The following is a 17,336-nucleotide window of genomic DNA, read 5'->3' as shown; positions in this document are numbered from 1 at the left end:
GCTTTTAAGTTCGATTGTCAGGGAGCAAGACCTTGAAGATATTGGTTATGTGTTGTCAAGTGAAAATCATGCCCTGTATACGCACTACCAAGGTGAATGTCATAGCAGGTTAGACAGAATTTATGCTCCATTAACCTTTGTACCTTTATTCTCAAATTATCAAGTGATACAAGTTAGCTTTAGCGATCATTGCATGGTTATGTCAACGATAGGAAAGAAACAAAGGGCATCAAAATTCAACTGGGATTTATGGAAGCTAAATGATAAGCTTTTGCAAGATGAAGTTTTTAGAAAAACAGTTCAAGATAAGCTCGAAAATTTGCTCAGCACCACTACGTCAGCGTGTTTCACTGCAGAATGGGAACTCTTTAAGACAGAAGTTAAATTTACCGCAATTGAGAGAGCATGTGTAGTCCAGCATAAAGAAAAAGAACGTGAAAAGGAATTGCACCTCAGTTTAAAATACATGCTCTGCGCAGAAAGCTCTTCGCCTGGATTATTTACGAAAGAAATCAAACAAGTTAAATCTGAGCTTGAAGTTATAGGATGAAGAGAAGTATAAGGGAGCGGTATTAAGGGCACGGGCAGAGCATTTATGGATGGGAGAGACGCCAACCAAGCGAGCAATGTGCGATGAGAAAAAACACGCGGCTTCCAAAGAAATAAGGGAAATAAGATATCAAGGGGAAGTCACTAATGATGTTGGAATGATAGAGCACGCATTTCATTCTTATTATGAAAGTCTGTTGGGGAAAAAGACCTGTGATATCGAACGTTTTAAGACTCAATTCTTGTCCTTAATTCCAACAGTATCAGATGAAGTCTGTGAAGTGCTCGAGAGACCAATAGGCCTTTCGGAAGTTGAAGATGCGATTGACGATCTCCGTCCCGGCAAGTCGCCAGGGCCTGATGGTCTCGGAGGGGCCTTCTATAAGAGCTTTAAAAGGGAAATAGCTGTAGCATTACACCGTGTGATAAGTGAGATGTACGAGAGGAAGGAAGCGCCTCCTTCTTTTCGGACATCGCACGTTATTTTAATTCCTAAAGCGAAAGACCCAGCGAAGCTTTTGGCGGTTGAATCCTATAGACCAATAAGCTTGACAAATACGGACTATAAAGTTTACACTAAAGTACTAGTGAGACGATTGCAAACTGTGATAAAAGAACTTGTGGGCCCCCATCAAACCTGCGGTATCAAAGGGAGATCAATATTTTCGAATATACATACAGCAAGGGCCATACTGGAATGTTGTGACGAAAAGGAGGGCCGAGTGGCCATGATACAAATTGATCTTGAAAAGGCTTTTGATAGAGTCGTCCATGATATCATTTTCTTGCTTTTAGAACATGTTAAAGCCGGTTCAGTGATAACAGATGGAGTGAAAATGGTGTACAAAGATTGCACTGCAAAATTAATAATTAATAGAAAATTAAGCGCCAGTATAAAAGTGCAGTCTTCAGTAAAACAGGGATGCTGCTTGTCGCCTCTTCTGTTTGCCTTGTATTTAGAGCCGCTTTGTTTGAAAATAATTAGAAGCCAATCTATTCGTGGATTTATCTATTCAGGAATTGAGACTAGAGTTCTAGGCTTATGCGGATGATGTGGCAATTTTTTGCAGAGATACTGAGAGTGTGGAGAAAACTATGAAAGAGGTTGTTTCTTTTTGTGCCGCAACTATAAGTGCTGTCAGCTGGACTAAGTGCCTAGGCTTATGGCACGGCAGCTGGCCACAGACACTCCGCTATTTTTGCAACATAAATTGGAGCGTTATCCCTGCAAAATACCTTGGGGTGCCATTGCAACATTATCGTGACAGTGCAGAGTATTGGAGCGAAGAAATAAAAAGAGTTAAAGACCAGACAGAAAAATGGGGTGGGCATAATTTCTCGATGTTTTCAAGAGCTAGTGTGTGCAATTTGTTTTTAGTTACAAAAGTGTATTATGTACTACAAGTTTTATGCATGGCAAGAGTTTCGGTGCAGAAATTTCATAGAGTGTTTGCAGTATTTATATGGGGATCTACTTGGGAAAGAACTAGCCGATGTAACTTGTTTCATTCGTTGAAGAATGGGGGACTCGGGCTAACACATTTGTTTTTGAAACAGATCGTAAGTAGGTTCTTTTTCTTACGGGATCAAAGTGATATATTTCTGCGTACTGTTATTCAAGTGAGATTAAGTTCTTCGTTGCCTGAGTGGGTTGTTTCGTCAAGAAATGAACGAACACCAACGCCAATCGGATTTCTGAAGGAAGTTGTTATGTCATTTTCATTACTGAAAGCTCATTTTTCGAATGAATTTTTGTCTTCTGTGACGCGAAAGAAACTCTATCGGGATCTTGTAGATGTTTTCTTACCGCTTCCTGTATATCGCACGATATACAACTTAGGACCTGAACGGAATGTTTTGAAACGTGTGAAAAATATGCCTGTTAGACCTTCAGCTAAAACATTCTTTTTTCAATTGCATTCTGGCACTCTCCCTGTGAAGCCATGGCTACAAAGTAAAGGCATATTTGTTCCATGGTCTGTTAACTGCATCATATGTAACAAATCGGAAACTATCGAGCACATCTTCCTGGATTGCCATGACTCCGTTTTCTTGTGGGACGTTCTCAAACGAACTCTGAAAAAAGAACTGCCGATAAGCCCTTTCGGTATTCGTTTCTTGCCATGCGCAGACGCAGAGGGAGTGCCGGCTGACATGATAATGCTTTTGTGTATGAACAGTGTGTGGAAAACGCGCATGGATGTCAGGAATGCCCGCGTAGATGCAAGGTCGGCAAGGCAACACCTAGTTGAAAGTCTTACGTACACCCGGGATGCCCTAAGGCACATAATTGAACCACCAGAGTGGATTCAGGAGCTTGACGTTTTGGTGTCTGTGGTGGCCTCTTTGAAGGCCTTTCAAAGTAGCATAGTCTAGCCAAATTATGCGTTAATATTGTGTAGCGCCAAGTGACCTGCTTTGTATTTGTACGGGTGTATGTATTGTTGCAAAGAAGGGAATAAAGAAAAAAAAAAGCTTCGTGGCGTAGTGGTTAGCGCCGCGCGTTCGGAAGCGAGGGGTCCCTGGTTCGATTCCGCGCTACGGACACAACTTCCGGAATTTTTTCTTTCACAAAAGTAGACGTGGCTACCTACTACTACTACATACTACAGAGGAGGGACAGACCCACACCCTAAGGAGCTTCACCCCTAAAAGTGGTTCAGGGCCCTTTGAGGACTCCAACCGAGGCTCTTGCTTTTAGCAGCGAAGCTGTTCTAGCTAACTTAAAAAGTGGCGCCTGCTGTCGCAAAACCTCGCCGAGATATGACGTCACTGCGTTGCCTAGCAACCACCTCGCAGAGCGGCGTGTGCCTCGCCTCCTCTCCGTGCCTTGCACATGTTGCCTTGACATGGGACCTTAAGAAGACGGAAGGAGAGCATGCGTGCGGCGCGCGCAATGCTCAGGATAGGGAAAGAGAAATTTAGAGCGAGATAGAGAGAAAGAAATCGTAGCAGCACCAACGAGGCAACGCGCAGTGCTGCTGCCGACGCTGTCCACGTTGCCTAGCCGCGCATGCGCCGAAATAGTAGCGATGACGTCACCTCGCGTTGCCTAGTAGTAACCGCCGGCGCAGGTGCGCGCTCGCTTCGCCCGACACAGACACGGCTCTTGCCTGCCTGCCTGCGTTTGTGGCATGCCAGAAACGTTGTCGCTTGGAGGCGCCGACACTTCCAGCGCTAGTCACGCGAAATGTCGCGAAAGGAAGGTACCTCCGAAAATGATCGCTCGAGAAGATCTTCCTTACGTGCGTAGTTTTAAGTTAAACCAAGTTAAGACCTAGCAGCAACCAAGTTAATACCTAGCATTAAAAGCCAGTTAGACTTGAGGATTGACATTTTCGCTGTGCCTAAGCTTTGCACGACCGAGCGCAAACTCGCCCGCTTTTTTTTCCATGGAGGAAGCGAAAACAGATAGGGAAACGGCAGCCCGTTGTTCAACTGCGCGTTGGAGTAGATAAAATTTAATAATAATAATAATAATAATAATAATAATAATAATAATAATAATAATAATAATAATAATAATAATAATAATAATAATAATAATAATAATAATATCATTATATTATTATATTATTAGAACGAGCGTGGCCTGTGTAAGAGACTAAAGCCGCTTGATAGACGCTCTTCCGAGGTCGGCGGAAGAGCGTCGGCAAACCCGTGACCACTACCCTTTGAAACGTGTTGGCTACAAATACTCCCCTAGCCTGCTTTATGTAATCTGGCTTTGCTACAGCTATCGCAGTCAAGCACTTTGTCCATCTATATGCTTGATCTTTTCGGTCTTAATTAAAACGTCTACCTCGATATTGTACAGTTACCTGTCTGTCTGTCTGTCTGTCTGTCTGTCTGTCTGTCTGTCTGTCTGTCTGTCTGTCTGTCTGTCTGTCTGTCTGTCTGTCTGTCTGTCTGTCTGTCTGTTTGTCTGTCTGTCTGTCTGTCTGTCTGTCTGTCTGTCTGTCTGTCTGTCTGTCTGTCTGTCTGTCTGTCTGTCTGTCTGTCTGTCTGTCTGTCTGTCTGTCTGTCTGTCTGTCTGTCTGTCTGTCTGTCTGTCTGTCTGTCTGTCTGTCTGTCTGTCTGTCTGTCTGTCTGTCTGTCTGTCTGTCTGTCTGTCTGTCTTCTGTCTGTCTGTCTGTCTGTCTGTCTGTCTGTCTGTCTGTCTGTCTGTCTGTCTGTCTGTCTGTCTGTCTGTCTGTCTGTCTGTCTGTCTGTCTGTCTGTCTGTCTGTCTGTCTGTCTGTCTGTCTGTCTGTCTGTCTGTCTGTCTGTCTGTCTGTCTGTCTGTCTGTCTGTCTGTCTGTCTGTCTGTCTGTCTGTCTGTCTGTCTGTCTGTCTGTCTGTCTGTCTGTCTGTCTGTCTGTCTGTCTGTCTGTCTGTCTGTCTGTCTGTCTGTCTGTCTGTCTGTCTGTCTGTCGTCTGTCTGTCTGTCTGTCTGTCTGTCTGTCTGTCTGTCTGTCTGTCTGTCTGTCTGTCTGTCTGTCTGTCTGTCTGTCTGTCTGTCTGTCTGTCTGTCTGTCTGTCTGTCTGTCTGTCTGTCTGTCTGTCTGTCTGTCTGTCTGTCTGTCTGTCTGTCTGTCTGTCTGTCTGTCTGTCTGTCTGTCTGTCTGTCTGTCTGTCTGTCTGTCTGTCTGTCTGTCTGTCTGTCTGTCTGTCTGTCGTTCTGTCTGTCTGTCCCTGTCTGTCTGTCGTCTGTCTGTCTGTCCTGTCTGTCTGTCTGTCTGTCGTATGTCTGTCTGTCTGTCGTCTGCTGTCTGTCTGTCCTGTCTGTCTGTCTTGTCTGGTCTTCTTGTATGTCTGTCTGTCTGGTCTGTCTGGTCTGTCTGTGCTGTCGTCTGTCTGTCTGTCTGTCCGGTCCTGTCTGTCCTGTCCTCTCCTGTCTGTCTGTCCTGTCCCTGTCTGTCTGTCTGTCCTGCTGTCTGTCTGTCTGGCTGTGCCTGTCTGTCCTGTCTGTCTGTCTGTCTTCTGTCTGTCCTGTCTGTCTGTCTGTCTGTCTGCTGTCCTGTCCTGTCTGTCTGTCTGTCTGTCTGTCCCTGTCACTGTCTTGCGTCTGTCTTCCTGTCCTGCTGTCTTCTGACTGGTCTGTCTCTGTCTGTCTGTCTGTCTTGTCTGTCTGTCGGTCTGTCTGTCTGTCTGTCTGTCTGTCCTGTCTGCTGTCTGTCGCCCTGCCTGTCTGTCTTTCTGTCTGTCTGTCCCTGTCTGTCTGCCCTGTCCTTCCTGGTGAAAGCGAGGGCGTACCGTATTGCTCGAGGATTAAACGTCCGAGCAACGGCAGGGCCCAGCGACGACCTTCCATCGAATTCGCGTGACATCTTTTTACAGCAAAGGCAGCAGCGGAGACGTTTTGGACATCCTCTGTCGAATTCGAACAGCCAACAGGACAGGGTCTGGCGTCGTATTCAGACGAATACGTACACCATCCTGCACCACCTACACAGAATACATCCCACGAGGTTCATTGACGAGTGCACGTGGTGCACAGACATACCCACATTAAAACACATAACATGGGAGTGTCCCAAGAGGCCTCCGCACATCGACAACCCAATAGTACTGAAATATCCACTCATGAGGAATAGGCAGTGGGAGGCATGGCTTTCGGACGAGGGCCGGGAGAGCCAAATGGCTCTTCTGGACCAAGCCCAGCGAGCCGCTCGTGCCAGTGGAGCCCTGGAATAGAGGCGCCAACCAGCGTGCCTTCCTTTATTTATTTTCAATAAAGTTTCTACTCGCTCACTCCCGCTTTAATCCCTACTGGGGTCAGTGGGTGTGTGCCAGTAAGGGTGTGCCGCTCTTCGATGAACGTCTTTGACGCCAACAGAGGTAACTATATAGGCATGTGTCACTGGGAATGTGCCTCTCTATAATGAGGAAAAGTACCCCTAGTATGAAAATATAACTTGCTGACGCTGGGAGCCGAACCCACAACTTCGTCATTGCGCATGCGTTGCACTACCAATTATGCTACGGCGACGGCTACCAATCGACCCACTTAGTTGGCGCTTTATGTTTACTACTTCTAATCCTGGGGTGCATGATAGTGGGTCGCCATCTTTTCGTCCACCTTCATGTTCTTCTTTATTATCTTCCACATTTCAATTTGAACCGTAGCTAATTTCCCCGATGCTTTGCTTGGCATCGTCGTCTGTTGGCTTTATATGGTCATGGTTTAAAAAACAAGCGAACCCCTCGGTTTCCCTTTGTCTCGCCTTTGTTTATATATATACAAATAACCTGTGTTCAAATTCCCCTGTACTGTCCTTGCTGTCATTGTCTGTTGGTTTCTAGCATTAAGAAGCCAACCGACAATGACACCAAGGACTGCACAGGGGGAATTATCTGCAGTTGTTAATTGAATAAAAGAAATCATAAATAAAGGAAATGAAAGTGGTGGAAAGAACTAGCCGCGGTGGAATACGAACCCATATCTTTGCATTACACGGGCGATTCTCTTACCAATTGAGCTACGAAAGCGCCGTTTTCAATGTGCTTTCTCGTGTATTTATGTTTATCTACGAGAACTTACCCTGGGAGTGTTAGCCAGTGCCACCACTCATGACCTTGCGGCCGTGGTGGAGCAACCTTTCTGCTGCAGGTTCACCTCCTATCTGAACTTCTTAGGTGAATGCAACTGGTTCGACAAACCCACACATGCTACCTAAAGGCATCAAAACCAAGAAAAAATCGGGCCCCCTTGGTTTCCTTTCTTCCAGTGCATATATATATATATATATATATATATATATATATATATATATATATATATATTAGGAATCATACACTTCACACGTGAGACTTGGATCATCTGCAGTTACTCAGGCAACAATACGGGACAAACCAAGTCGTCTTCGCAGTTTACACTGTTCCACTCAAAGTGGAGCCACCGCTGAACCTCACCAACCTACTTTTCTCTGAGCAAGATCACCACACCAATCGTAGAGCTGCTTCCAAAAAAAAAGAAATAAAAAAAGGAAACACTAGCCAAACCAAACAAGACCCAGACCGAGCTTCCCGATCCGACTGGTTGCCCAAAATACCGGACCATTGCCAGCTGGCACCGCATGCAGCCACAGCTGCGTTCAGTGCTGTGTTTAAAAGAGCAGTCAGATTGTTGTCGTGCAACGGCCACCCCGAAGAAAAAAAAACACAAAGAGAGAAACTGATCCCCGTAGAGGTGCATCGGCGCTTTATAGATTATAAGGCTATTCGACTGCCTCGGCCTCAACCAGCAGGGATAGCCAAATCATTATAAACGAGCAAACCTCGCAGACATGCGGCAGCCGTATCGGAGCCGTTCGCCTCGTCCATTTGCAGAGGCAACGCAACGCCAAGGACGGAGGAGGCTGGGTTAACCGGTCGTTTTTATTTTTGCTCTCAGCCAGCTTCTATTGGCTGTTTATCGGGCACGTTCTCTGGAGGTTGTACACACACACACACTACCCACGTGCCTATCGTCAAGCTCGGCGAAAAGAAAGGAAGGTCGTCAGAAAGAGGAAAATCGCAGCGTATGTAGGATTGTTACGCACGCCATGTAGGAGCTTTATGGAAGAACTCTCTGCAAAAGGGTCAGCGACCTGATAAGCGGTCGGTTTCAAGGTCTTGGGGCAAGGTGCGATCTCGCGATATACGAGAACATTGCGGAACAGTGCACAACCGCTTGATGAGAGCCTGCGAGCGACCGTCGACTAGGAATTCTCTCAATAAAGTAACGGCTTCTGGTGCAACCAGTCTTGCCAGGCTGCTCCTGTGTCCTGTCCGGCAGGTTAGCGCTGCCATATTAGTTCGTCGATGTTGGCGTCTCGATCACGTCGAACTTCTTGAACCGAAGTCGGCGGCAGCCTGCAGAGATAATGTCCCTTCATCATATTGCAATTGATAAACATTCTGCAACAAGATACCACAGAATTTCACATGTTTAATGGAGCACGCGATAGGTATTATATCGCATTTGCGCTTTATTGTTATATTGTCTTGTTTTCACTCTAAAAGGAGTGTAAGGGCGGGTATATTGGTATGATCTGTGACCATCTGCAAGAATGAGACGTGACAGTGTTGCCACAGGCTGTGATGCTCCATACATAGTTACATATCATTATTTATCACCTACCATTGATACCAAGTGATGCTTCATATAAATGGCTAGACAATGCGGCTTCAGCACTGAGATTCTGACTGAATTGGTATCGACGATACACTGGCTTTGGCACTGCCACGAACAACAGTCATTATTACAGACGCTGACGTTGTGAAGTATCAGAAAAAAACGATCAGCTCATCAAACCAAAATCATAATTCTAAGTAGAACAATAACGGAAAGCTAATAAAACCTTCATATGACCCCTTGCATTGTGTATACATGGCCGCATTGCATTTTTAGGTTAGGCGTTTGATAGTAGAATTGTTCTGCAAATTCGAAAATAATTTTGTATGAGCAACAAAGCGCAAAACCGAAACTGAAACTTGAGAGAGAAGCCAAGCGAACCTCTTCGTCTGATGTCACGAGTGGCACATCAGCAGGGAAGGCGGGCAAGGCATGCCGGTCTCTCCTGCGGGGAGAACGATAGCGGTGAAGTGCAGACGCTCTGCTCATTCCTGACCGCGGCGGGCCTTCGGGTGACAATGTCAGCTGCATCAGCGCTTGGGATCTGTCAAGAAGTGACAGATACAATTCCAACAAATTCAATAGCCTCCAATTGCCGTTCGCATTCGACCTGCCACCACGAGAGCCAGCGCCCATGCGCAACATATTGCGCTGCAACGTGAAGAACAAGGGTCGTTCCAACCACATATTTTATTCGTGCTGCTTATTATTTTAGGTATTTTACCATTCTCAGAGAAGTACTTCGCATACTCACTATAAGATGTTGTGGAATTCTACTTTCCGCATATCTATCCCGGAAGAAAGCCGCTAGCGGCCGCTCGCAGTTCGCTTCAAATATTATTTCACAGCCGCGTATCAATGACATCAAAGAATTTCAGAACATAGCAAAACATGCAGGTTTTGTGCATTTAAGCCACGTTACATCATTCTGAGCCACGTTGGTATGAGCGATCACACAATTTCGAAAACAGTAAGACCATAGAGCGGGAGAGTTGTTATGGTGCCTACTTATCATTCTGCACACAAAGAATGTGTTTTGTAAAGTAGACATAGATTAGGACTTTGCGCGTATCATCATTCAATTAGAGAATGCGTAGTTTTTTTTTTCGCGAAAACGCTGACGCCAGCATTGACAGTTTTGACACCATTGGCACCTGAACGAGGCGGCTGTTTGCGCTGTTGTATCGAAGGTGACTCAGCTTACTGCCCACTTGAGATGCGAGGCAAACAGTGCACTAGGGAAGCTAAATAACGAGTCAACATAACAATACATACAAATACGCCAATGTACCTACTCACATTAATTTAGGGAAGTGCCGGCGAGTGCGACTCGCAGCCTTCGAGAATGGCAACGCACCGATGTTGATGGTACGCCGTGTCGACTGTTCTAGCTTTTTGTGTGTGGATTGTACGAGATGAAGAACGGTTTATTTCAAATATTTATGATCCTAACTGAACTACAGAAGCACTTTTCTTCATCCTAATGGCTTACTTACCTTCAGGTCAGTCGTTCAAGTCCGCCAGCAGTAGACGCATGAACTCGACGACTGTGATAGGCCTAACTTCGGCTGAACGAGGTCGACATCGCCTCCAATTGTGTGTGGATGGCGAGGGCTGAAGCTAAGTTCGTGCAGCGAACAATGCAACACCACTTGCCCCCCCCCCCCCCCCCCCCCCCATATCTTGCCCGTCAACACAGAACGTAACTTCAAGCGACCGCAACTTCTCACTCAAAACTAGAGCGCTGCACGGGCTAGGGCTTACCCGAAAGCCCGGGCCCGGGCTGGGCTCGGGCTTACTCGCTGCATGTAACGTGCAGCGAGTTATCCTTGCGCGTCTCGACTCTGAAAAACCTGTTGCCCCGGCGCAGCTAGAAGCTAGCAGTGCTACTCTTGTGTACTTCCCTTTTCTTCCTGCGTCGTATTTTGCGCTGTTTGAACAGAATGTAAAAGTCAAGAAAGACCGAAGTCGCCTCAAATCAAAGGGTGTCATTGTATTCCTTATCTAAATCAATGTAATTAATGTTTTCAGCGTGGAGTGGTAATGTTTTCAGCGCGAATTGGTAAAACGATGACTGATAAGATAAAATAATTCGTCACGCAGCTGAAATATGGCACTGCGTCCATCCATGATTGCACGCATGTTCTAAACCGGCCGCCTAGCAGCAGCTCATTACGCTGCACCATGGAGGAACGAGAAGCTTTCTTTCTCCATTTACTTCCATCCATGCGCTGCGCTCACGACCGGTAGTGGCTGCAGGCTCCAGCTAGAGTGTACTAGAATACGGTTAAGTGGAACGAGTGGTTGGGGCGGCGCATGCTTTGCAGTGAGGCGCCCGACGTGGAAAAATACTGTGGTGGCGTTGCGATAGAAGTGGATTGAGCCGCATCAAGGTCGCGCCGTTGGAAACTGCTGGCGCTACTGCTCGGCAGGGTCATTCGTACTACTTCGCGCGCTGGTATTTGCGTTCAGACCACTCGAATGGTGTTCATAATTGAATATGACATGCATTTATGCCTTAAAAATAAATTTCTTTCATTCGCTTCTTTATTTCGTTTCTTTTTAATGACGCTCGGTGATCTTTTTGGTCTCGGGCCGGGTTTGGGCCGGTCTTGAGCCGGGCTCGGGCCTAAGGTAAAGGGGTGGCGGGCCGGGCCGGGCAGGTAACGTAAATTATTTCCGGGCCCGGGCCGGGCGGGTATAACGTAGATTATTTGCGGGCCCGGGCAGGGCCCGGGTCTCGCCATAAAACTTTTGGTCGGGCTCGGGCGGGCAGCCCAACGTAAAAATGGGCCCGGGCCGGGCCTGGGCTGAAAAACTCGGCCCGTGCAGTGCTCTACTCTAAGCACTAGCTCATTATCACTAGCTCACTCCTCGGCCCTGCCGTCTGCCATTAATTCGCAGCATGCTATGCTGCGTAGAGCACATTTTACGTCATATTACAATGTGGCTAGTAGCTAAGGACTGAGCAAGGTAGGTGGTTCAAGAGGATTTACGAAATTAATTTGTGAAAAATGTGTGCAACTCTCAAGCCTGATGTTTTCAAGAAATGGTAGAAGTGCGCAGAAGAACGCACTCAGCAAATTTCATTGAGATCCGCTGACCTCGAAAAATAGCCGGAGTTGCGACAGAGAGAGGAGAAGATAATTTATTAGAAAGGCAGGGAGGTCGGCCTAAGCTAGCATGCTCTGGCCTGCTACTCTGCACAGGGGAAAAAGGAAAGGCGACAAAAAAGAGTCATGACAGTTGATGATGAGGACAGGAAGAAGGGATGCATATATACACTAACACAGTGGTTTCCTTAAAGTTTTTCGTCTAGTCCTGTGATCTTTAAGTAGTCCAGAGCGGCCCTTGTAGCTATTGCTGCTACGTACGGTCACACATTGGGGATAAAGTATTACTTTCAGACAATGTTTGCCTGCCAATGTCTGCTAGCGTCGATGCCAGCGTCTTTCGCTGTGATGCGTAGAGATGGCAGTCGCTAAACAGATGTTGGAGAATATTAGACACTTGGCAGCGTTCACAGTTCGGGCTGTCCGTACGGCCACTAAGATGTACATAGCGTCGTGTGAAGGCGACGCCCAGGCGAATCCGGTGAAGCATGCTTGCTTGGCATCGCCTCACTTTAGCCGGGACGCGAAAAGTCCTGCCACAGTCTATTTCCCAAAGGCGCCTGTACCGATTGTCTGGTTGAGCCAAGCAATGTGCTGTTCAGTCTCACGTGATCGTAGTCAACAAAGAGTTTGCACTGCTTCGCGAGTAAGGAATATTTACTTCGACGGCTGTAGGAATAGCGGTTCTCGCTTCCACATCAGCTAGCTCGTTGCCGGCCAAAAGCCGCCGTGACCAGGTACCCACTGGAAGGCAATGAGTGCACCGTTCCTCTAAGCAAGATCAAATATTTGTGGGATGTCTAATGCTAGCATGTAATACTGGCCTCTTCTCGAGAGAGAATCGATGGCTTTCAGCGCTGATCTTGCGTCAGAAAGAATAGTTCATGTACGTGGTGTCCGGTAGGGGACAAAACGGAGAGCTTCCCGTATTGCGACAAGCTCTGCAGCTGTTGAGGAAGATTTGTGGTCCAATTTGTATTGGCGGGATGTGCCCAGCTGAGGAATGACAAAGGCCGCGGTCGAGGAGCATGAAGTAAGCGATCCGTCTGCGTATAATGTGCACAGAGCCGTCGTATAGCCCAGCGAAATGAGTCAAGGTGAGTTGTTTAAGGCCAGTGGAAGAGATACGAGACTTCTTCGAAATCCCAGGTATGTGAATGCGAACGTTTGCTATATGCAGTATCCACGGGGGCGCTCCTGAGATGACGGTAGGTGCGAAGTCTAAGGGAATGATATTTCTGTGAGTGGTGAGACATCTTGAGTAGTGATTTAACGGTAAGTTTGTCGTGGCCAGGAAACAGCGAGGAGCCTCCGAAGTCATTCGAGTACGGCGGACTCATACAATGAACGGAAGACGACCAAGGTGATTAAAGTGGCTAAAGGAAATTAGCTTTTGAACATTTGAGACATGTGTTTGACCACCAAGTGCTAATAAGACTCGCATGATAATGCCAATCGCATTTTTTAGCTTCAGACGACAGTCGAATGAAAGTGCATGCATGGTCTATCATTCCAACGTAGAGCGCGTTTTTATTTTAGCTGCACTAAATAATAAAAAAATGTATGTTACCGATAGCACAATTCTTACTCAATGAGTGACCATTACTTCTACAAGAAATAGAAAGGCCTAATTGTATAATTAGCGTAGTTACACTCATTACTTTTTAATAAATTAGTTTACGGCATATATTTCAATCTAATAATTGGAACCGGTGAGATTGCAGGGCATATCGACTTGGAAGAAATTCTGAGGATGGCACCGGTTTCGAGATATGCGCCATCAAACTTTCCTTAAAAATGCAGTGTTGAATTGAACGTTCCAAAACCGCGATCTTATTATGAGGCATGTCGTAGTGGGGGACTGCGGATTTAATTGGACCAGCGGGGGATATCTTCAACGTGCACCCAATGCACGAGACACGGGCGTTTTTCCATTTCGCCCCCATCGAAATGCGGCCGCCATCTGCCGGGATTCGATCTCGCGAACTGGTCCTTAGCAGCGAAAATTCACTGTTGTGTCACTTACTTTTTTAAGGAAACTGTTTTAGGCACTGATGCACGAAAGTAACCGAAACGCCAGTGCATTTTGTCGGACACTTTGCAAATTAATATCTCGAAACTGGTGTAGTTCTGAGAATTAGTTCCAAGTGAACCATTTGTAGAAAAATATATGACGTCAATTAAATAATTAAAACGATAATTAGTCTAATTAGGCTGATTATTCCATTATTAAATTAATAATTTTGATTTTTCGTAGAAGCAATGGTCGCCTCAATGAGTAATTTAGCTCACGGGTTAGAATTGAGCTATCGGCCACAGGCAATATCTAAATATTTGGTGCAGCTCAAAAAAAAAAAAAAAAATCCGGTATACACACAACGACAGCCCTGCAAGATGGCACGCCGCTGCAGCTGGAGATGCGACAGGAGAGATCGCGCTGTGTTTGTAAGTATTAGTCGTGAGTAGTGTATACCTAGAAAAATGCATGATATTCAACCCAAGAGCTTCGACCTCTAGGGCGTACTCCTATAGTATATGTAGTATATGCACTAAACTTTAAACGCGTAGGCATCGATGTTTTCTATTCTCGCGCCTCTCTTCCACTTCTTATTTCTTGTGCTTTCCCAATGATTCTGTAGCTGTGTTTCCAGCACCGACGAGAGGCTCATCCTACGCCTTTCTTGAATTCTCGCTTTCGGAAACCTGCATGTAACATTCGCCGAAGAACCGAGTAGCACATCTATTGGAGGCAACGACATTTAAAGCCACAGCCATCGCTTCGTTACCCGCTTGCAAGTCGGAGCCGTTGTGTCGGAGTCGTTCAAGCACCACTTAGTAGAAACGCCTGCTCCTCCATCATCCCTCACTCTCAGACTCGCGGCCGCTTGCTGCATCCTCCACCGGAGGCGAACGCTAACCTCCCGAACCGCCGTAAACGCCCGGGCGTCGTCCTACTTGCAGACCGTTCATTCACACGCGCAACACCCGGTTTGCGAGCCGCGCGCATAAAAAAAGCGAAAAGAGTGACGTCGACGGGCGCAGGTTTCTTCCGGCGAATTCTTTATGGTGGAGGAGGACATAACGCTATGGGAGGATGGCGCACACACACACACACACACACACACACACACACACACACACACACACACACACACACACACACACACACACACACACACACACACACACACACACACACACACACACACACACACACACACACACACACACACACACACACACGCGCGCGCGCGCACACACACACACACACACACACACACACACACACGCGCGCGCACACACACACACACACACACACGCACACACACACACACACACACGCGCGCGCACACACACACACACACACACACACACACACACACACACACACACACACACACACACACACACACACACACACACACACACACACACACACACACACACACACACACACACACACGCGCGCGCACACACGCACACACGCAGAAACATATAGACAACGCACACATAAAGAAGCAAAGAAGCAGAACAACGGAAAAGGCTGCGACAGAGAGAAGGCGAATAATAAGTCTCACTATGCACAGATACCCGCTTTCGAGTTCGCGCGCTCAAGCGGGTGAGAGTGATACGGTGAGGCAGGTTCTGCCGCGAGGATCACCGTGGATGCGCTCCCGACGAGAAGCCGCGAGCACTCGCCAACGGGTGAGACAGGGTGGTGCGAGTGGAAGCGAATTGGGTAATAGAAAACAAAAAAAAAAAGACAACAAGAAAGGTATAACAGAAATGAGCGGATGCTAACGCATGCACCGCGGGTGAAAACAATACACTGCGGAGCGCACATCATCCGTCGGTCGGCATGTCAAAAGGGCTGAAGCGCGCGCGCGTGCCGCTGAGAGAAGAGGAGGCGACGCGCGCGAAGGCGACTGTCCCCATTCCTGGACGAGCATGGTGCATCTCCTTGCCTCGCGCATCGATTCCACGTATACACCGAGGAACCCTGCCACGCACCCTCCCCTTCCTCGTGCGCCTACGTAGACGGCTTTCGCGGAGAGTCGTCGTCCGCGCCGATGTGTGCGTGCCGTATATCCGTTGCCGGCGCCGGTAACGGGTCATTGCGCGAAATCTAATCGACCTATAAAAAGTGCCGCCCAGGTGGGGAAAGAAAAAGACAGCGCCCCGCAGTTGGCGCTCCACTCGTTTCGGCCTCTACTCGCCGAACCGGGCGGCCCCGCACGCAACACCCAGCGCAAATGACACCGCGACGGTCGTCGTACCGCGACGTCGTCCTTGTTCCAGAGGCCCCGGCGATGATGCTGTTGCTACTGCTAACGACCGCCGTGGGCCTGTCCGCAGCTTCTGTTGCGGCTAGCGCGTCGGGAGCTCTAACCAATGGTAAGCGCACGCCTCCCTCTTCACCTGGTGATAGGCGTCACGCGCAGTCCTCTTTCGTCGAGAGCATGGGATCCGTTAAATGCAAGGGGACGCCGACGAACGACGATGAAAGTAGGGAAAACAATGCGTGTTTTCCTTTTTTTTTTCTAAATCACATTTTTTTTCGCTTTCGTTCTTCCTCGTGCGTCTCAATAAGCTATGACCATCGACAACGTATTTCGCAGCGACAGCAGTTGTCACGTACTTGATTTACTTGTCATTGCTTAAGTGAGAAAACCGAAAATTCATGCTGCGCGCACCGCGAGGAGCTCTGCGGAGAGCACATCTTCCATTTCATGCGACTATGAAAATATTATTAGCGAAAGGTCCGGCTGTGACACTGCAGGTCTTTCCGAGTGTGAAACTAAGCACTCGTAAATTATCCAGGAAGGTTCAAGTGTTCTCGAAACGCCAAAGTGTTGTCCGTGAAAGATTAACAATAAGAAAGTTGGGCAAAGCATGCTTCACACGAACTTGACGTCTTCGAAATGATTCTGACGCGGTGTTTTTGACGTGCGTTGTTCTACAGGCACTTCAGGTGCCTCTGGAAATCGGCTGGACGACGGTGGTGGTGTCGAAAAACCGAAGCGTGGTGTCGTCGTGTGCTACTACCAGACGTGGGCTTACAATCGGCCCTCGCCCATGACTTACGACATCGAGGACATACCCACGGACCTTTGCACCCATCTCGTGTACTCCTTCGTCGGACTTGACAACTCCACCTGGAAGGTCACTCACGTCGACGAGGAGTTCGACCTCGGAAAGGGTCAGTGGTGGAAGGAGGCTTTGGAAACGGTTGCCGTTTACAATTATTGGTGAGAGGTCAAGGTGTTCCGCTCATCTGGCTGCCTCCTTAATGAATAGCTTTGCCTTGGAATGTTCTGTTTAAGTATATACGATGGGAGTAAGGAAATCGTTTAACTTGGCGCCCACTACGCCGAATTCAATGAGATTGGTTGTGTTTAAAAGAACGAAGTGAACTCTATAAAAGCTGTTTTGAGCATGTTTTCTATTTAGAATGTCAGTATGTATAAAAATAATTGATTTCTGAGCTTTTACTTGCCAGGACCAGGGTATGATTTATGAAGCTCGCCGTAGTGGGGGACTCGGGATCCATTTCGACCTCCTGCGCTTTTTTTAACG

The 17,336-nt window shown here is 47.4% G+C and overlaps 1 protein-coding gene across 1 annotated transcript in view; it reads left to right on the top strand.

Annotated features, from left to right (window-relative positions):
• Window positions 1–17,336, top strand: part of LOC119440575 (uncharacterized) — a 74,781-nt gene that overhangs the window by 39,038 nt on the left and 18,407 nt on the right. Inside the window, exons 10-11 of the mRNA XM_049662971.1 lie at window positions 15,899–16,154; window positions 16,723–16,959. Coding sequence (XP_049518928.1) covers window positions 15,899–16,154; window positions 16,723–16,959 — 493 coding nt within the window. The remainder of the gene's footprint in view (window positions 1–15,898; window positions 16,155–16,722; window positions 16,960–17,336) is intronic.

The sequence above is a fragment of the Dermacentor silvarum genome, chromosome 2 (assembly GCF_013339745.2).
Source record: "Dermacentor silvarum isolate Dsil-2018 chromosome 2, BIME_Dsil_1.4, whole genome shotgun sequence".
NCBI lineage: Eukaryota > Metazoa > Arthropoda > Arachnida > Ixodida > Ixodidae > Dermacentor > Dermacentor silvarum.
This window is presented reverse-complemented; position numbering and strand designations above follow the sequence as displayed.